The 17339-nt window shown below is 39.4% G+C and overlaps 3 protein-coding genes across 3 annotated transcripts; 2 read left to right on the top strand and 1 right to left on the bottom strand.

Moving 5' to 3' along the window:
* The first annotated feature begins 83 nt into the window (after window positions 1-83).
* Window positions 84-2134, top strand: LOC110053667 (beta-2 adrenergic receptor-like). Its single transcript, XM_020759926.2, has one exon. The coding sequence runs from the start codon at window positions 456-458 to the stop codon at window positions 1479-1481; it is 1026 nt and encodes a 341-aa protein (XP_020615585.1). The 5' UTR covers window positions 84-455; the 3' UTR covers window positions 1482-2134.
* Window positions 2135-3196: 1062 nt separating this feature from the next.
* Window positions 3197-5280, top strand: LOC149100855 (uncharacterized). The gene has a single exon (XM_089276092.1). The coding sequence runs from the start codon at window positions 3941-3943 to the stop codon at window positions 5066-5068; it is 1128 nt and encodes a 375-aa protein (XP_089132218.1). The 5' UTR covers window positions 3197-3940; the 3' UTR covers window positions 5069-5280.
* Window positions 5281-14555: 9275 nt separating this feature from the next.
* Window positions 14556-17247, bottom strand: LOC110053686 (neuromedin-U receptor 2-like). Its single transcript, XM_020759945.2, has 2 exons — window positions 17083-17247; window positions 14556-16473 (listed from the first exon to the last, which is right to left on the bottom strand). The coding sequence occupies exon 2, from the start codon at window positions 16379-16381 to the stop codon at window positions 15365-15367; it is 1017 nt and encodes a 338-aa protein (XP_020615604.2). The 5' UTR covers window positions 16382-16473; window positions 17083-17247; the 3' UTR covers window positions 14556-15364.
* Window positions 17248-17339: the final 92 nt, after the last annotated feature.

Genomic DNA, 17339 nt, shown 5'->3' on the forward strand with positions numbered 1-17339 from the left:
TCATTAAGTTTTTAACGTCATTCAGCTGAGCTGACAGATTGGACGCCAGTACAATGGCCTTCCATTCATTGTTTTCACTGCGCTACGTTATTATCAACCAAGAGATGATCATCGTCTGTTGTATCAACAAAATGTTTAGACAAGAGCACAGTAAGTAAAAAAACAGCTGCTTTTGTTTGTTCACTAGTGTGATCGAACAATAATTGCACGTGCTGAAATATCCGGTACACAACGGCATTAATTTTGCATGTCAATAAGCCCAAGCTGCTTTTGACAAAAGCGGTCGCGACAAATTTAACCATTTGGCATCAGCTAAACAAAACGGAAGACCGATATTGGACCGCGAAGTGTCCCCGCGACCTTGTTCACGCAAACAAACTTAAAGAGACAGCCTACAGCTGAAACATCGATATTCAAGTTTGCGATTGCACGGTGAAGAATTCCTATTTCTCAAGATGGTGAACAACACCTCTCACAAACAAGAGCCCCTGTACACTGAGATCGCCAAGTTGGTGCCGTTATCATTTGCCATCGTAATAACAAACTTATTGGTGGTTTTACTTTTCTTCAAAAGACGGCAACTACGAACTTTACCAAATTACCCACTTCTGAGTTTGGCCGTGTGCGACTTCATAACTGGATTTGTGAACATTCCAATGCTTATCATAAGCATGCACATGTTAACGCGGGAGATCATTCCCAAACAAACAAAAATCTCTCTGAATTACTTGGTGTTAGTGTTACATGCTTTGACTTCGACATCGACAGTATATCACATCCTGATCGTTATAGCCGAAAAGTACTTTGCAGTTGTCTGGCCTTTGAGACATCGCTCGCTGACAAAGAAAACTATGTTAACAGTGTTGGCGGCTGTCTGGCTGCTGTCATTGGTGATTGCCTTCATCCCATTTTCTTGGATAAATTTTAGCCACAAACCCATTGTAAGAAAGTTCTTTGTGGGTTACGGGATTGTATGCCTTGTCTTAGTATTTTTCGTGTCGTACATGTTTATAGTGTACGCCTTGGTAGTGATGTTCAGAACAATATCCGGGAAGACTAAACAGAGAACACTGATAAGACGGAACAGTCGTAGTGGTCAGCTGACAAACAATAGACGTCGTGTTTGCATCATCTTTGCTGTTATGGCCACTGTCTTCGCAGTATGTTGGCTTCCATGGTTCATGCTCTCACTTCTTGTCAATCTACAAGTACAGGTGGAAAACCTTGAGAGCTTTATGGAATGGTTCGTACCATTTAGATACCTCACCTCTATCATCAACCCGCTGCTTTACACATTTTTCAAGCCAGACTTTCGTTTGGCGTTAAAAGAACTGCTATGGAATAAAATTGTCCTCAAATATTCGTGTCTGAGACCGTCTCGGTTTCGATTGACAGTCAGATCAAGCAGAAACCATGTAGATGTCCCTATGATGAAGCGAGAGACTGGAATAGCGGAAAGTAGCTTTGTTTCCTCCGTGTAAACGGTGTCTGATAAAAGGGAAAACAGATCAACATTCTTCTCAGTGAAGTACAATCTTTATCTCTTCCAAAAGCCGGACAGCAAATCATTGCGGATAAGATGTACTGATATGTAGCTAACGCACTTTTACGTTTCATAAAAGTCGCTTGCGATAGCAGCAAATTGAAAGGTCAGTTTTCGAACAATGTTGAATTTACACCAATATAATACAAAACAGCAAGGTTACACCAAGCTTTGTTAGTTAAGATAAGTGTAATATACACTAGTATAATACAAAACAGTAAAGTAATAACAAGCATTGTTAGTTATGGCGATAAATATATCGCATCAGTGCAACATGACCACACAACCTAATGTTCAAGAGTTCTACGTTCTTCGACAAAATTAGCACTAAATTCGCAGCTAAATCCCTTAAAAAGTATAACTAAAGTTTTAGTTATGTATAGAAACTGTCTCGAACAATTGTCAATTCTTGGTTAAATTGTTTACTTCCCACGCAGGAATACAAAATTCACAGATGATTTAAGACATTTAACGTCGTGGCTAAGTGTCATGAGCATGCAAATTTTGGTTCGATTATTTCGCTAGACCGAAGTCCGCTGTATCGTTTGGTTGATGACGTCTTCCAGTACAATAAAACACTAGAGAATGTAATGGGTATTACAGAGATTTTTTTCATAAATACGTAGATGGTTAAGGAAAGAAAAAAAAAACACTTAAGTCTCTAAGTGTTTTGGCGTGAGTGGCTATTTTTTCCTTTCTGATTTTATTAGCATAAACCCACAAAATACAGACAGTTAAAGATCTTGCGGTTTTCGTCTTAGATTGTTTCAATAACTTGCCTTTAGGGCACCACGCTGGTCACGTGCGGAACTTTCCCGATTCGAGCCATGTTCTGATTTGATAACTGCAGATAGCAGCTGTTAAGCCTGTTTTCAATACGACATAGGCACAAGCATAAGCCTATCGTTTGTCACACGATGTAGTCACTTTAGATGTAGATCGCGACGTTTCGACTGCTTACTGCTAGTCTTCTTCAGGCGATAAGGTCGACTGATTGCACGGTATCATTTATATCACAAAGGTCGGCTGTGATTGGTGCATTTCGATCCTCCTATTGTTCCATTATTCCGACGAGTAGCTGTTCCCTCAGTGGTCCGCTGTTGTACCGTTCTCCTGTTGTTGTGTTTTTTGATCGTGGGCATCCATGCTTCATGAATTTCAATTCCACTATCCCTGTTGATGTTATTAGGGTGAAGTCTTATGTGAATAGCTTCCTTGATCCTACGTGTGTACCAGTGAGGATCTCGATCAATAAACTTGACCTCATTCCAGATAGGATAGTGGCCGGTCTCGTGGGTGTGTTCAGAAACGGCGGAGGTCTGGGTACGGGCGAGTCGTATATCCCTGTCGTGTTCTTTGATCCTCTCCTGCATAGATCTCCCTGTTTCTCCGATGTAGACTTTGCCGCACTCACAGGGAATCCTGTAGACAACACCATCTTGTTTAGCCGGGTTGACGGTGTCCTTTGGTCGCACTAAGTGTGACCGAAGTGTCGTGTCGGACTTGAAGACGGTGCGAATGCCCTGTTGTTCTAGGCAGCGGCGGAAAGACTCCGAAACTGGCGCCCTCGATCGGTTCTCCTACGACCTTTGTTGACAAAACAAAGTGGGTTATCAACCCGTCTTCCAGGACCCTTATTAGTAGTTTATTAGTATTAGTAGTTTATTAGTATTTATAAAATGTTCGAGTAATTGCGCGCGCTGTGATTGGTCAGTTCGAGTTCATTATAGCTCCATAAAGCACTCTGCTTACGTCACGCGCGTGCATTATAACTCAACATATGCACGCAAGCTACGTCACGAAAATTTTGCCCTGGACAAAATTTGAGAATCAGCTAGTCCGTCCGCCATTATGGCTGAAGAATTTCCACGGTTTCAACTCGGGTTCGAATTCCTGAACGCCGAGAAAAGTAGCAGCGTTAAGGAGTCTCAAAATGAGGCACCTGTTCCAAAGAAAAAACGGTTTGCAGAACTGACAGAAGCGGAGAGAAACCGGCTTTTGGTGGAAACGCAAGCAAAGTCTACGAAGAGCTCGACAAATTGGGCAGTAAACGCTTTCAAAGGTATGAATTTACGTAAACATGACTACAATCCAATACACATCTCAAACACTAAAACTTAAAACCTGTTTTAATTTAAAAGGCAGAATGACGAAAAAAGCATATTACAATGCTTCCTAAATAATGAGTTATACTGGCTTATCTACATCTTTGTCAACAAAAAGCAACATTTCACTTGTTTATACAATTAAATGTTTTCTAGCAGCTGTTGCGTATATCATTTAACAGTTAACCACTCGAAATACGCTTGCAACACTTAAAGGCTGAGTTGGAAAAAATGTTTTCTTTTCCTAGAATGGGGTGCACAAAAAGTTCCTGTGCTGCCAAAACTAGAGGAAATGAGCAACGAACAACTTGACAACAGTCTGTCACAGTTTTATACAGAAGCACGAAGCAAAACGGGTGAAGAGTACAGCAAGTCGTCCTTAATTACGTTCAGAAATGCAATAGAGAGGCATTTGAACAACCCACCTTATAACAGAAGTTTGAAGCTAAATTCTTCAACGTTTTCAAATTCCAACCGTATGCTGAACGCCAAAATTAAGAGCCTGAAACAGCAAGGGAAGGAAAATGTGCAGCACAAAGAGGCCATGCCAGTTGACGACTTGCAGAAATTGAAAGCTGGTCCAGTATTAAGCCTTGCAAATCCATGGTCTTTACTGAGAAACGTGTGGTTCCATGTTGTTCTCTACTGGTGTAGAAGAGGTCGTGAAGGGCAGAGAAATTTGAAGCCGACGAGTTTTGCATTTGAAGTAGACGAGCAAGGCAAGCGCTACGTTACTATGACCCACGACGAGACCACCAAAAACCATCCCGGTGGACTTCAAGACCGATCCAGCTTTGAGAAGACGGCTCGTATGTACGAAACAGAGAGTGAGAACGACGGCTACCGAGCGCTGAGCTTGTATATCTCCAAGCTGAATCCGAAATGCGAAGCCTTATTTCAGCAACCTCGACGCGACTGGAATGAATCCGCCATCACACCCGAAATCTGGTACGAAAACCGCCCGCTTGGTGTCAACACTCTTGGAAACATGATGAAAGAAATAAGTACAAAGGCCAAGCTTTCCAAAGTTTACACAAATCACTGTGTTCGGGCGACAGCGATAACCTTGTGGTCTCAAGCCGGTTTGTCAGATCGCCACATCTGCCACATTTCGGGACACAGAAACCCGAATAGTCTCCAGCATTACAATTCTCGTCCGTCGTCTATCCAGCTCAGGAAATGTAGTGATGTCTTGTCTACTGCTCTACAAGGGGTCGACCAGACAAAACAGAAATCTCCACAATGCGATGAGCCTTTTAGTCAGCCAAAAGTAGCAGAAGTATCAGGCAGAGTGGTTGAAACGCACAGCCGATCATCCACCACAACGATCCACAGCGAAATGCTTGGCGGCATGTTCAATTCTTGCACAATCGGTTCAATGCAAATCAATCTTTATCCTCCTCAGAGCAAAAGTCAGTGAACTGGGGAACTGCTTCAGCTTTCGAAGATTCTTTTTGCTGTAATAATTTCTTTAGAACCGTTCTGACTTTTTTTAGAAAACGTTTGTTTCTTGCCACAAAGGGAACGGTTTTACTTTTCATTCAGCATTTAAGCCAATAAAAAGAAAGCATGTACATGTAAGGAGAATACTTATTTTGATTAATTAAAATTCGCAATCCTTTTCTTGTTTAATATATCTTTATGTTAATGTGGTGGTTTACATTTTATAAAAGAAATAAAAAAACTTGCCCTTCGTGCATTGTTGAGTTATATAAGCACTTGGGAATTTTTAAGAACACTCGAGAAGTGCGAGAAGCACTCGGCTGCGCCTCGTGCTTCTCTATGCACTTCTCTCGTGTTCTTAAAAATTCCCGCGTGCTTATATAACTCAACAATGCACTCGGGCGCGTTTTTTATTTCTATATAATTGTTTATATATATATATATATATATATATATATATATATATATATATATATATATATATATATATATATATAGGCAATTGTGGAAAACGAGGACGGACAACTTCGAGCGAAAAAAAATATATATACAGTAAAAAATCTAAGAAATCTAAAAAAAGGTTTAAAAATTTAATAAAAATAAACGTTTCGGTCAAAGACCTTCATCAGTTGCAGTGCAAGTGAATAATAAATTACAATAACCTTAAATAAGTTTACAGTATAAAAAATGACATCATATTACAAAGATGATTACATAACAGGGCGTGGTAACACATGAAAACGAAAAAATTAGCCAATGATAAACAATCGGTGATTACTAAGCGAGATACTATGACAATGCGGTACAAAACTCAAAAGACACAAACCAAATAAGAATAAATAATCGAATATAATACAAATAAGATTAATATCAAAAAAGTAACGCGATTCGTCGAGTCAGCCGAAAGTGTGAAGGGACCCGCGTGTAAAATATTCAATGTTCAAAAAAGGCGGTCCCAAAATCCCCAAACAGAGCCCTTGAAACTATGCCGCGGCAAGGCACAACAGGCGCCCTAAACAGGGCCCTTAAACAACAATAATGTAATAAATTCCCCGATGGGGGCCCCTGAGAAAACCTAGCGCTAACAAAGCTAACAAGATCCAAGGTCAGGGCCTTTGAACACCTGAACTAAGATAACCGCCAAATTTGCAAGTTATTTTTGCGCTAATTGTAGTTTATTCTTTTTTTCGAGTGGAATTCCTGACGTTTGTTCAAGCCAAAAGGTGCCAGAGAGAACAACTGTGCACTCCAATATGCCTCTTTAGTGATTAAAAGCTTTTCGATGTTACTTGTATTGTTTGCATTTATCTGCACTTGATCAATACACTGGAAAGAAAAGTCGTTTAAGTCGTGCGGTGTTCTGTTGAAATGCACCGCTACCTCACAAGTCTTTTTCTTGGTCAGCATAGCAGACTTGTGGTTGCGAAATCTAACTCTAAAATCTGTTGTTGTAGAGCCAATGTATTGTAAGTTACATTTCTTACACGAAGCCAAATAAATGATATTTTTTGAATCACAGGAAAGTTTCAATCGTATCTTATAGCTCTTGCCTGTTTGAAAACTTTGGAAAGAATTTGATTCAACAAAGTAGTTGCGACAGAGATCACATCTTGTTCTTTTGCATTTAAAGCAACCCTTAACCTCAACAACCTCTTCAATCTTAGTGTTAGAGCCATAACGAGATGGCGCTAACAACTCCTTAAGGTTTTTAGATCTTCGAAAAGAGGCTATGATGGAATTTGGCGGAAAAAATTCTTTTAATTTGGGGTTGGATTCCAAAATACCTAGGTGTTTTCTGATGATGCGACCAACATCAGGTAAATTTGGATTAAATGTTGTTACAAATGGAAACAATTTCTTCTCAGCTTTGACACGAGTTCTAAGTAAGTCAGTTCTAGATGTAGTTAAGGCTTTAGAAAATTGATCTTCCACTAGTTTTGTGGGATAACCCTGATTGACTAGATAACCCTTGTATTCAGTTGTTCTCTCGGCAAGAAATACTTGTTCAGAGCAGTTTCTCTGTAACCTAGTTGCTATGCCAGACGTTTATTCAAAGCCAACTGATAGCCACTTGTATCTTCCACCATCAAGTGCTCACCCCAAACACGTTTTCAAGGCTATCCCTTATGGCATAGCAACTAGGTTACAGAGAAACTGCTCTGAACAAGTATTTCTTGCCGAGAGAACAACTGAATACAAGGGTTATCTAGTCAATCAGGGTTATCCCACAAAACTAGTGGAAGATCAATTTTCTAAAGCCTTAACTACATCTAGAACTGACTTACTTAGAACTCGTGTCAAAGCTGAGAAGAAATTGTTTCCATTTGTAACAACATTTAATCCAAATTTACCTGATGTTGGTCGCATCATCAGAAAACACCTAGGTATTTTGGAATCCAACCCCAAATTAAAAGAATTTTTTCCGCCAAATTCCATCATAGCCTCTTTTCGAAGATCTAAAAACCTTAAGGAGTTGTTAGCGCCATCTCGTTATGGCTCTAACACTAAGATTGAAGAGGTTGTTGAGGTTAAGGGTTGCTTTAAATGCAAAAGAACAAGATGTGATCTCTGTCGCAACTACTTTGTTGAATCAAATTCTTTCCAAAGTTTTCAAACAGGCAAGAGCTATAAGATACGATTGAAACTTTCCTGTGATTCAAAAAATATCATTTATTTGGCTTCGTGTAAGAAATGTAACTTACAATACATTGGCTCTACAACAACAGATTTTAGAGTTAGATTTCGCAACCACAAGTCTGCTATGCTGACCAAGAAAAAGACTTGTGAGGTAGCGGTGCATTTCAACAGAACACCGCACGACTTAAACGACTTTTCTTTCCAGTGTATTGATCAAGTGCAGATAAATGCAAACAATACAAGTAACATCGAAAAGCTTTTAATCACTAAAGAGGCATATTGGAGTGCACAGTTGTTCTCTCTGGCACCTTTTGGCTTGAACAAACGTCAGGAATTCCACTCGAAAAAAAGAATAAACTACAATTAGCGCAAAAATAACTTGCAAATTTGGCGGTTATCTTAGTTCAGGTGTTCAAAGGCCCTGACCTTGGATCTTGTTAGCTTTGTTAGCGCTAGGTTTTCTCAGGGGCCCCCATCGGGGAATTTATTACATTATTGTTGTTTAAGGGCCCTGTTTAGGGCGCCTGTTGTGCCTTGCCGCGGCATAGTTTCAAGGGCTCTGTTTGGGGATTTTGGGACCGCCTTTTTTGAACATTGAATATTTTACACGCGGGTCCCTTCACACTTTCGGCTGACTCGACGAATCGCGTTACTTTTTTGATATTAATCTTATTTGTATTATATTCGATTATTTATTCTTATTTGGTTTGTGTCTTTTGAGTTTTGTACCGCATTGTCATAGTATCTCGCTTAGTAATCACCGATTGTTTATCATTGGCTAATTTTTTCGTTTTCATGTGTTACCACGCCCTGTTATGTAATCATCTTTGTAATATGATGTCATTTTTTATACTGTAAACTTATTTAAGGTTATTGTAATTTATTATTCACTTGCACTGCAACTGATGAAGGTCTTTGACCGAAACGTTTATTTTTATTAAATTTTTAAACCTTTTTTTAGATTTCTTAGATTTTTTACTGTATATATATTTTTTTTCGCTCGAAGTTGTCCGTCCTCGTTTTCCACAATTGCCTACAAATTTCATTACTCGAGGTTTGGACTACGAATCCTTTTGGATCCTTCTGGCGCGTGGCATCCCTGTTGGCTCGAAGCATCTTAACTTTATATATATATATATATATATATATATATATATATATATATATATATATATATATATATATATATATATTATATATTATATATATTAGTATTACCTGATGATTTTTAACCATGTATAAAGAAATGTTAAATAAATAAAATAAATAAATAAATAAGGTGTCCTTACTGAAGAAAGGTCTAACTTTCGCCGTGACTCCTACGAGCGTCCCAGCCACCGAGATCATCGCCAAGATTGAGTCAGCAGTTAGGCCACTGGATACAGAGCGAGCAGACACAGTCAAGAGATCTGTCAACACCATCCTTCAACAGGCACAACCACCCACGCCCAACATCACGAAGGAACAGCAGGAGGCTCTTAAAAGCCTGAAAGAGGACAACTCCATCATGGTCATTCCGGCTGATAAAGGTCGCGCCAGCGTAATCCTGGACGCTGACACATACCACGCAAAAATGTCAGCGCTAATTGATTCCGGACCATACCAGCTGCTCAGCAAAGATCCGACAGACCGCTTGACCCGCAAGCTATCTGAGAAGCTGCTAACTCTGAAACAGAATGGACACATATCAGAGACGGTTTACAATAAGATCAGACCCCGATAGAAACAACCACCTAGGATCTATGGTTTGCCAAAGATCCACAAGGCCGACACACCGCTTAGGCGGTGTGTCGGCAGCTTCTCAGATAGCTTCCAAGATGGTGAAAGTATCATCTACGTAGCGTTTCCAGATCTTAGGCTTGCAAGGTGCGGACTCTATTGCTTCTTCTTCAAATATCTCCATGTAGAGATTAGCAATAACCGCGGATACAGGGCTCCCCATGGCTGCGCCGTCTCGTTGTTCGTAAATCGATCCGTTGTACTGGAAGTACGTAGATCTTAATACGAAATCCAAGAGGTCCGCGATTTGAACTGGTGTAAGTGTCGTGCGGTCAGCCAGGCCTGCGTCGTTCTCCATTTTTTGTAGCGCGGCTTGTACGGCGCCCTCGATCGGTACGTTGGTAAACAGTGACTCTACGTCGAAAGACACCATGATCAGTACCTAGCGTATGATTCACACCACCCTCAGTCAGTAAAGCGCGGCATTGCGAAGTGTCTGTACGACCGGGCTAAACGTCTCGTCACCAAACCATCAGTAATCGCTGGAGAGAAGAAACATCTGTCATCTGTACTTGTTTCTAACGGATATCCCTCCTCGTTTGTACAGAAGATCACAAAGGCACGAACAACCCCAAGAAGAGAGCTCGTCGCGGAATTTAAATCCACCGCCGTTTTACCTTATGTCCAAGGAGTTTCGGAGTCTCTAGGCCGCTGCCTAGAACAACAAGGCATTCGCACCGTCTTCAAGTCCGACACGACACTTCGGTCACACTTAGTGCGACCAAAGGACACCGTCAACCCGGCTAAACAAGATGGTGTTGTCTACAGGATTCCCTGTGAGTGCGGCAAAGTCTACATCGGAGAAACAGGGAGATCTATGCAGGAGAGGATCAAAGAACACGACAGGGATATACGACTCGCCCGTACCCAGACCTCCGCCGTTTCTGAACACACCCACGAGACCGGCCACTATCCTATCTGGAATGAGGTCAAGTTTATTGATCGAGATCCTCACTGGTACACACGTAGGATCAAGGAAGCTATTCACATAAGACTTCACCCTAATAACATCAACAGGGATAGTGGAATTGAAATTCATGAAGCATGGATGCCCACGATCAAAAAACACAACAACAGGAGAACGGTACAACAGCGGACCAGCGACCTTATCACCTGAAGAAGACTAGCAGTAAGCAGTCGAAACGTCGCGATCTACATCTAAAGTGACTACATCGTGTGACAAACGATAATACACTTTATTATTGCATCTACCACGATGAACAACAACAGCCTTTTCCTCGACGAGCATAAGCTTATTACCTTGAACTGAGAATGCTGTCGGTTATTTTGTAAAGGGCTAACTGCGAGTCTAATGTCTATAGATATGAACTTAAGCGTTCGTAGTCAGTTCATAGGTATTTTCCTATACATCAGCAGTTGTAATAAATGTCATTCGTCAAAAATGAATAAATAACCCAAAATTCTGTTTTCCGGTGAACATCAGATTATACTTCTTTTTGGAGTCAAGCAATAATCAAAGGCTCCTGTGAGCCAGCTCATGAAATTACAAATTGGAAAAGGTAAACAAAAAATCAGAAAAACTGTTGGTTTCGGAGCACTGAAAGCTATTTGGAACGTTGACGAATTCAATAAAAAGGGGTGATGTTGGTCAGCAGAGCGTACACGTGCGTACGTTTTTTTTAAATAACTATTTTAGAGCTTATAATTCTTGAAATAACTTAAATTCCGTTTTGAAAGCTCAAGTGGTACATGTTACTAGGGAATAAATACAAAAATCATAATGCATGTTGTTTATACAGGCCGCTTTTAAGTTTTAAAATGGAATAAAATCATATTTAATTAATTTTGATTGGTACTAGAACATTACGATTACGTTAACTTATACATGTATTGTCAATGAATCATTATAGTCTGTTGCAAAATTAAATCATTAAATGAGAGTTGATCAAATTCATCAGTCCCAAATTGATACCTAGTCGATTTTGTTGGTTATAATATGTATGATGTTAGTCAATTAGCAGTGTATTTTGGCCAGGTCTTTCGGTTGTGGTCCTTGTTCATTTAACAAGCCTGTTTTGCGTTAACTCCTCGTATGCGGGCACCCTTGAAAATTGATAAAAGTGTCCGTTAGTATAGCTTTCTGCTTACGAGAACAAGAAGAGACGTGGACCATGACGAACGTGGCCATAACGTGACACTACAAATGTTACCTCGGAGAGCTTGCTTTCCCGCAGGGACAATTGACAATTCGATCCCCACTGTTCTGTTGCTCTGTCAAAGGTCATATTTTTGTTGATTTATTGCAAATCAAAGACAAATTTCATTGCTAAGAGTCAATTATTATACATGGGGTGTCCACTTACGAGAGGGCGTAAACAAAAGAAAAATCCAATTTTCATTTTCAAAAGTGTCCACTTACGAGAGAGTGTCTGCTTCTGGGAATGTATAAACACAGTGTTTGACTGGGAGGTAATACGGGGAATTGAAAAAAAGTGTCTGTAAGTAGAGCTTTCCGCTTACGGGAGTGCCGTTAGCTGATAGTTGAATGAATACAGTAAGTACGTCACATGACTTAATGACATCCATTTTAGACAGTCAGCTTGAGAATTTCAGGAATATTTTGCTCAATTTTACGTTGGTGGGAAATGAACATTGATAATATCTTGTTTACTTTAAGCTATGGCAAACGTAAACAATTTGATTTGTGGCTATCTGGTAAATGGAAAGAAAAGTATTTCCGCCAATATTTAAGAATCATTTTGAGACAGTTTTCAGCTTCTCACCCAGAAAGGATGATTAGGAAAAGATTGGCTGAAAATAATACCCTGACATGAAGAAACCCTTGTTACATCTTGATCCAAAAAAGCTCAAATTTAATAGAATATAAGTTTTACCACATATAACTATGTCGATGAGGAGGGGGGGGGAGGATATGACGAAGTCTTAGTTAAGGAGGTTCATGGGTTGGAAAATATAACTCTCTCGCAAAAATTAGTTCTACCCAGTCTCTATGATGTTAATTTTAGTGTCTATTTCCTATATCGGGGATATTGACTTATATACCACCTCTGAAGAAATGTTCACTGTGATCGAACTGCATGGAATACAAAATAAATGCAGAGTGCACTAGAACAAAATTGAAAGGTAAGAAAATATGAATTTTTTCGCGTGAAATATTTTATAATACAAATTAAATCACGGGTGTTGAAACCCCTAGAGGGGACTCCCATTGGAAAAGATCGGGGATGCTCGTCGAAAAATTTGGATTTAACCCCTAAGGGAGACCAATCTGGGTGCGGCTGGAGCTTCATTTGACTCCTAAAAGATACCACTTAAGACGGAAAAGCCTCGATTACCAGCCGTTGTTGAGGAAGAGAGCTGCGCTAGTAGACCAGGCTCAAGTGACTGGCGGAAATCGAGCCTTCAAACGGAAATGAGAGCGATTTTAATTGTTATCTCTTCGAGTGGACCTTTAATTGCTAAAAATAGTGGCGTTTCGTCCTGAACACTCTGCATTAGAACAAAATCCTTGATTTACCCCTAAACGAGGCGACGAACATCCTCAACCTTTTCATATGGGAGACCCCCCCCCCCCTCCCCTCCGGTGTCGAACTTCCGATACGGGCGTCCAGAATGTCAAGGTGTATATACAAAATAATACAATACATGTAGAAACAAAGACTTTTCGAGCGAATGAACGAATGGCGGTTCATTAGTACATCTTATTCCCGAATTATTATGTGTTTAAGTTTTATTAAAAATGCAATAGCATAGGAGGAAAGAACAAGGCTTACCTTTTCTCCCAGGTGACATACCGTAGCGTTTATTCAGGCGTATTGCTGGTTTTCGTCACAATTAAAAACTAACCATTGAATAAACAAAGTCAAGAAACCTGGAATGGTTTGCAACAATGGCCTCTTGTACCACGAAAGTGGAGAAGTGGAAAGCCGATCGAAAGAAATCAATAACCTGCCGATCTGGTACCAAAAAAAAAAAATCGAAACTAAAATAAAGGAGAACTTAAAGACGTCTATACTCTGAAGCGGTTACCAACAGCGTTTTGACAAAACGCTAATGTTCCAATGAACCGAAGTGCGAAATATCTGCTCGTCATTTCAAATCGGCCTAGCCTTGCGTCCTCGTCAAATCACTTTACCGCTTATTCCCTGAATTACACCCCACTCGGTCAAAATTACTATTACTAATTTTAGTCGGCCTCGTGCGATTATCCATACTAAAGACATTGGCTTTGGAAAATTTCAAGAGGCAATCGAAAATATTTGTGAACTTTTCGATAATTGTCGAACATCTTTGTAAGTCTTCGTGTTATAATAATAATAATAATAATAATAATAATAATAATAATAATAATATTTAGTGAGGGAATCCAACTCGCCAATGGTGGTTTTCAGTGGAGCCCTCCTAAATAAAAATCACCTAAAAATGACATAAATAAGAGTTACCTAATAAATTACTACAAGCTAAAATAAATAAGAGTAAAAAGAGTTCGTATTAGTTAAAAAGTTAAAATTCTAAAGATTAAAATTAGCTAAAATCATGCAAAGAAGTTTTCAGTTTTGCTTTAAAAATAGATAAAACACGTGTGTCTTTTAATTCACGCGGGAGGCTGTTCCAGTCCTTCGCTGCTTGATAAATGAACATTTGCTTGCCCCAGTTAGTGCGAGGGAGGGGCAAACAAAGATCGTTCAATTGTCTCGTATTGTGCGAGTGAACAGCTTGATTTCTAATGAAACTGAAGTCAAAATCTGTTGATCCAATTAAGCACTTATGAATTGCGGTGCAACGATGAAAAAATCGCCTTAAAGCAAGTGGCTTGAAATCAAGGCTTTTCAAGGCATGAGTTGACGAGCTTCGGATTGGAAGGCCCAACAGTACTTTAGCAGCATTATTTTGAAGTACCTGCAGTTCTGATATGTTAGGAAAATTTCAGACAATCAATTATCTTTCGAAAGCTTTTGGCCTTCCTTGGAAATTATTGGAAGCATTTCCATGTGTAAACTTTGCAATAATATTTGGACTATCTTATAACTCATTAGACCACGAATTAAAACATTTTGCGCGCTATGTTAATATGGGAAATTGTTTCCCAGCAGTTGTAAGCCAGTTTATTTAACTTAATTACAGTCAGTCTTTGCCACACCAGCTATAGACATGCGATAAATATGTCTCGGCTGGAACTTAGAAATGTGAAATATTTTCACTGGTAACCCACCGCTAATTTCACATGTATTATGTTAGATAAATACAGAATTACGTTCTCATTGATCGGGAATAAAGGTTTAAGAGTTTCACAACTCAGTTACTAGATCCCCTACACTGGCAATATTTTCATGCTTTTCGTATGAGTGTTCTTCTTTTCAGCTTTCGCGTTTTCCTTATCCATTGCTGTTTGTGTTTCTAAACGATGTCAGCGAAGTACTTTCCCTTAACAGGTTTACATGTGACCATTGGCGGTCGTAAGCAGTCACTAGACCTTCGATCTTTTTCTGTTAACTTTTCAATACGCACCACATCCCTGTTAAAGTAGTTTAGTCAAGAGAATGCAAGTTGGTCATACGCAGCACAGCTGTTATGTTTTTTTCACTAATTATATTATGTTTTATTCATTATTCCATTATCGTAGTGTATTGTATTCATGTGCCTTTAGGATGTTACCTGTAATAAGTGTTTTATCAGTTATCTTATATATCTTGATCCGCAGTTTTAAACGCAGCCAGAACTTCGCCAATAACTAAATGTATAACGCAGCAAATGTTAACGATAAAAAATACTCCTAACTTTAGAATTTCGCTTTGATCGAGCAATTGCTGGCGAACAAAAAGAAACCATCCTGACGTTAGTTTATTGATTGAAAATGTTGCAATACAACCTTGCTTTACAATTCATCACGGGTAGTGTTCCTAGCGGTTTCCAGATCTGATAAAGACAACCGTTCCTCCAGAGTTTTCCTGAGAATAACTTGTTTGAATGCATTGTAGAAGTCTCTCTTAAAGAAAGTGTACAAAACAGGATTCAAAACCGAAGTCATATACCGAACAACAACGAAAACATGGGAGACAGTTATGTATATTCCACTATCAGTCTGATCGTCTAATGAGAAGATTAAGGCCAAGGTAAACCATGGACACCAACAAACCAGATACAATATTCCCATGGTAACAAATATCACGAGACATCTTTTCTCACTATCAGAGCAGCCTGCTTTTATGGGCTCATTTCCAATCTGTATCACTTGCATTTCTTGCCTTGTTTTCTTTATAGCAACAAACATGACAGCATGTGCATAAATTATGAACATGTATGGCAAGAAAAAGACGGCTGCTAGGCAGAAGACGGCGTGGGACGTTTGAAGAATGGACGCCTTGGGATTATTTGCATAGAATTCTGACTTCCACAAGAAGGGCACAATAGCGATGATGGCCGATGCTCCCCAAACCATGGCCAGAACTCGCATGATTGCATTCTTGGAAACTGGACGTCTATTTTCCCATGCGAACACTAGATACCTCTCAAGAGTAATAACAAGAATATGATAACCAGTGGCAACAGCTGTAAAATTGCGTAATACGGTCACCAAGTAAAACACGTCGGGTAGCTTCGCGTACGGCACTGCCTGGGTGAACGCCATAATGGCCAGCGGAATATTCACGCATCCAGTAAAGAAGTCGCATAACGCTAGGCTGAGTAGAAGGTAGTTTGCAGGAGTCCTGAGGAAGTTCTTCTTTGAGAAGAGGACAAACACAAAACTGTTCGTCAAGATGATTGCTACAGAAAATGGAACAAGTTCTGGAACAGCTTCCTTGAAAGGCTTGTACTTTAGATCTACAGTAGAGTTCGACTCATTGGAAGTCGAACGTGTTCCAAGCGAGTCATCAATTGCCGCGTTTGACATGTTGAATTCTCTGCTAAGCAGACAAATGTTCAGCAGCTGCCAAATTAAATTTGCTACCGTTTTACCATGCAACCACGCAACCTTGTTTTACTCTGAAAGTAACGAAAAAGTAGAAAAAAAAATCATCTTTCCCAAATTGAGAGCGTGAACATGATGAAACCTGGCCTCTTGGCGACAAACAGAAAATTTAAATCTTTCAAAGAAATTGATTTATTGAAAACTACATAAGGGCCGCATCTTTCAGCTTAGTAAAGTGATATTGTTATCAATTTGTCGTGTCTTTTGCCGTAGTCATCTTCAAAACTTGCCTGGCTACTTCTAAGTGTGTGATATGTGGGCAGAACAGTTCGCCATTGACTGTTCATGTCATAATATTACTGAGATAGAAGTGCATGGAAGATTAAAATGAAATGAAAAAACTGACAAGACGCCATCGAAAAGAGAAACTAACAACACGACGTATAAACAAAAGAATTGAAATGAGAGTTTGTTGCGTGTCTTAAACTGAATTGGCCCGAGGATACATTAATTTTTGGCACGAAAGGAAGAAAATACTATTAACTAGACAAGTATAACCAAAGTGACTTTTTAAACCTCTCAGTAACTAGACGAAACCAAAAGATGTTTTTATATTTTGGCTATGAATATTTTGGATTTACATCAGTTACTTGGGCAAGAATGGCTAACGAATTTTGACTTACCAAGGATTTATCAAGGAGTTCTCTTTAGCTGAGATCCACCATCTCAAGCGGAGCAAAAACTAAAACAAAAACTTCCTGTTATTAGTTTCTAAAAAAATGAACAGAACAGAATATCATGATTAAAATGCTACGGCAGATTGTCAGTAGTAGGATTTGCTATTAATGCAAGTGGTACGTGTATTTAAATAAATGTTACTGAGTTTGCATAAGCTAATTACTTTCGACCAATGACATTTGAGAAAAAAATGCAATTTATA

The sequence above is a fragment of the Orbicella faveolata genome, unplaced genomic scaffold (genome assembly GCF_042242905.1).
Source record: "Orbicella faveolata isolate gen_17 unplaced genomic scaffold, um_ofav_v1 contig_4, whole genome shotgun sequence".
Taxonomy (NCBI): Eukaryota; Metazoa; Cnidaria; class Anthozoa; order Scleractinia; family Merulinidae; genus Orbicella; species Orbicella faveolata.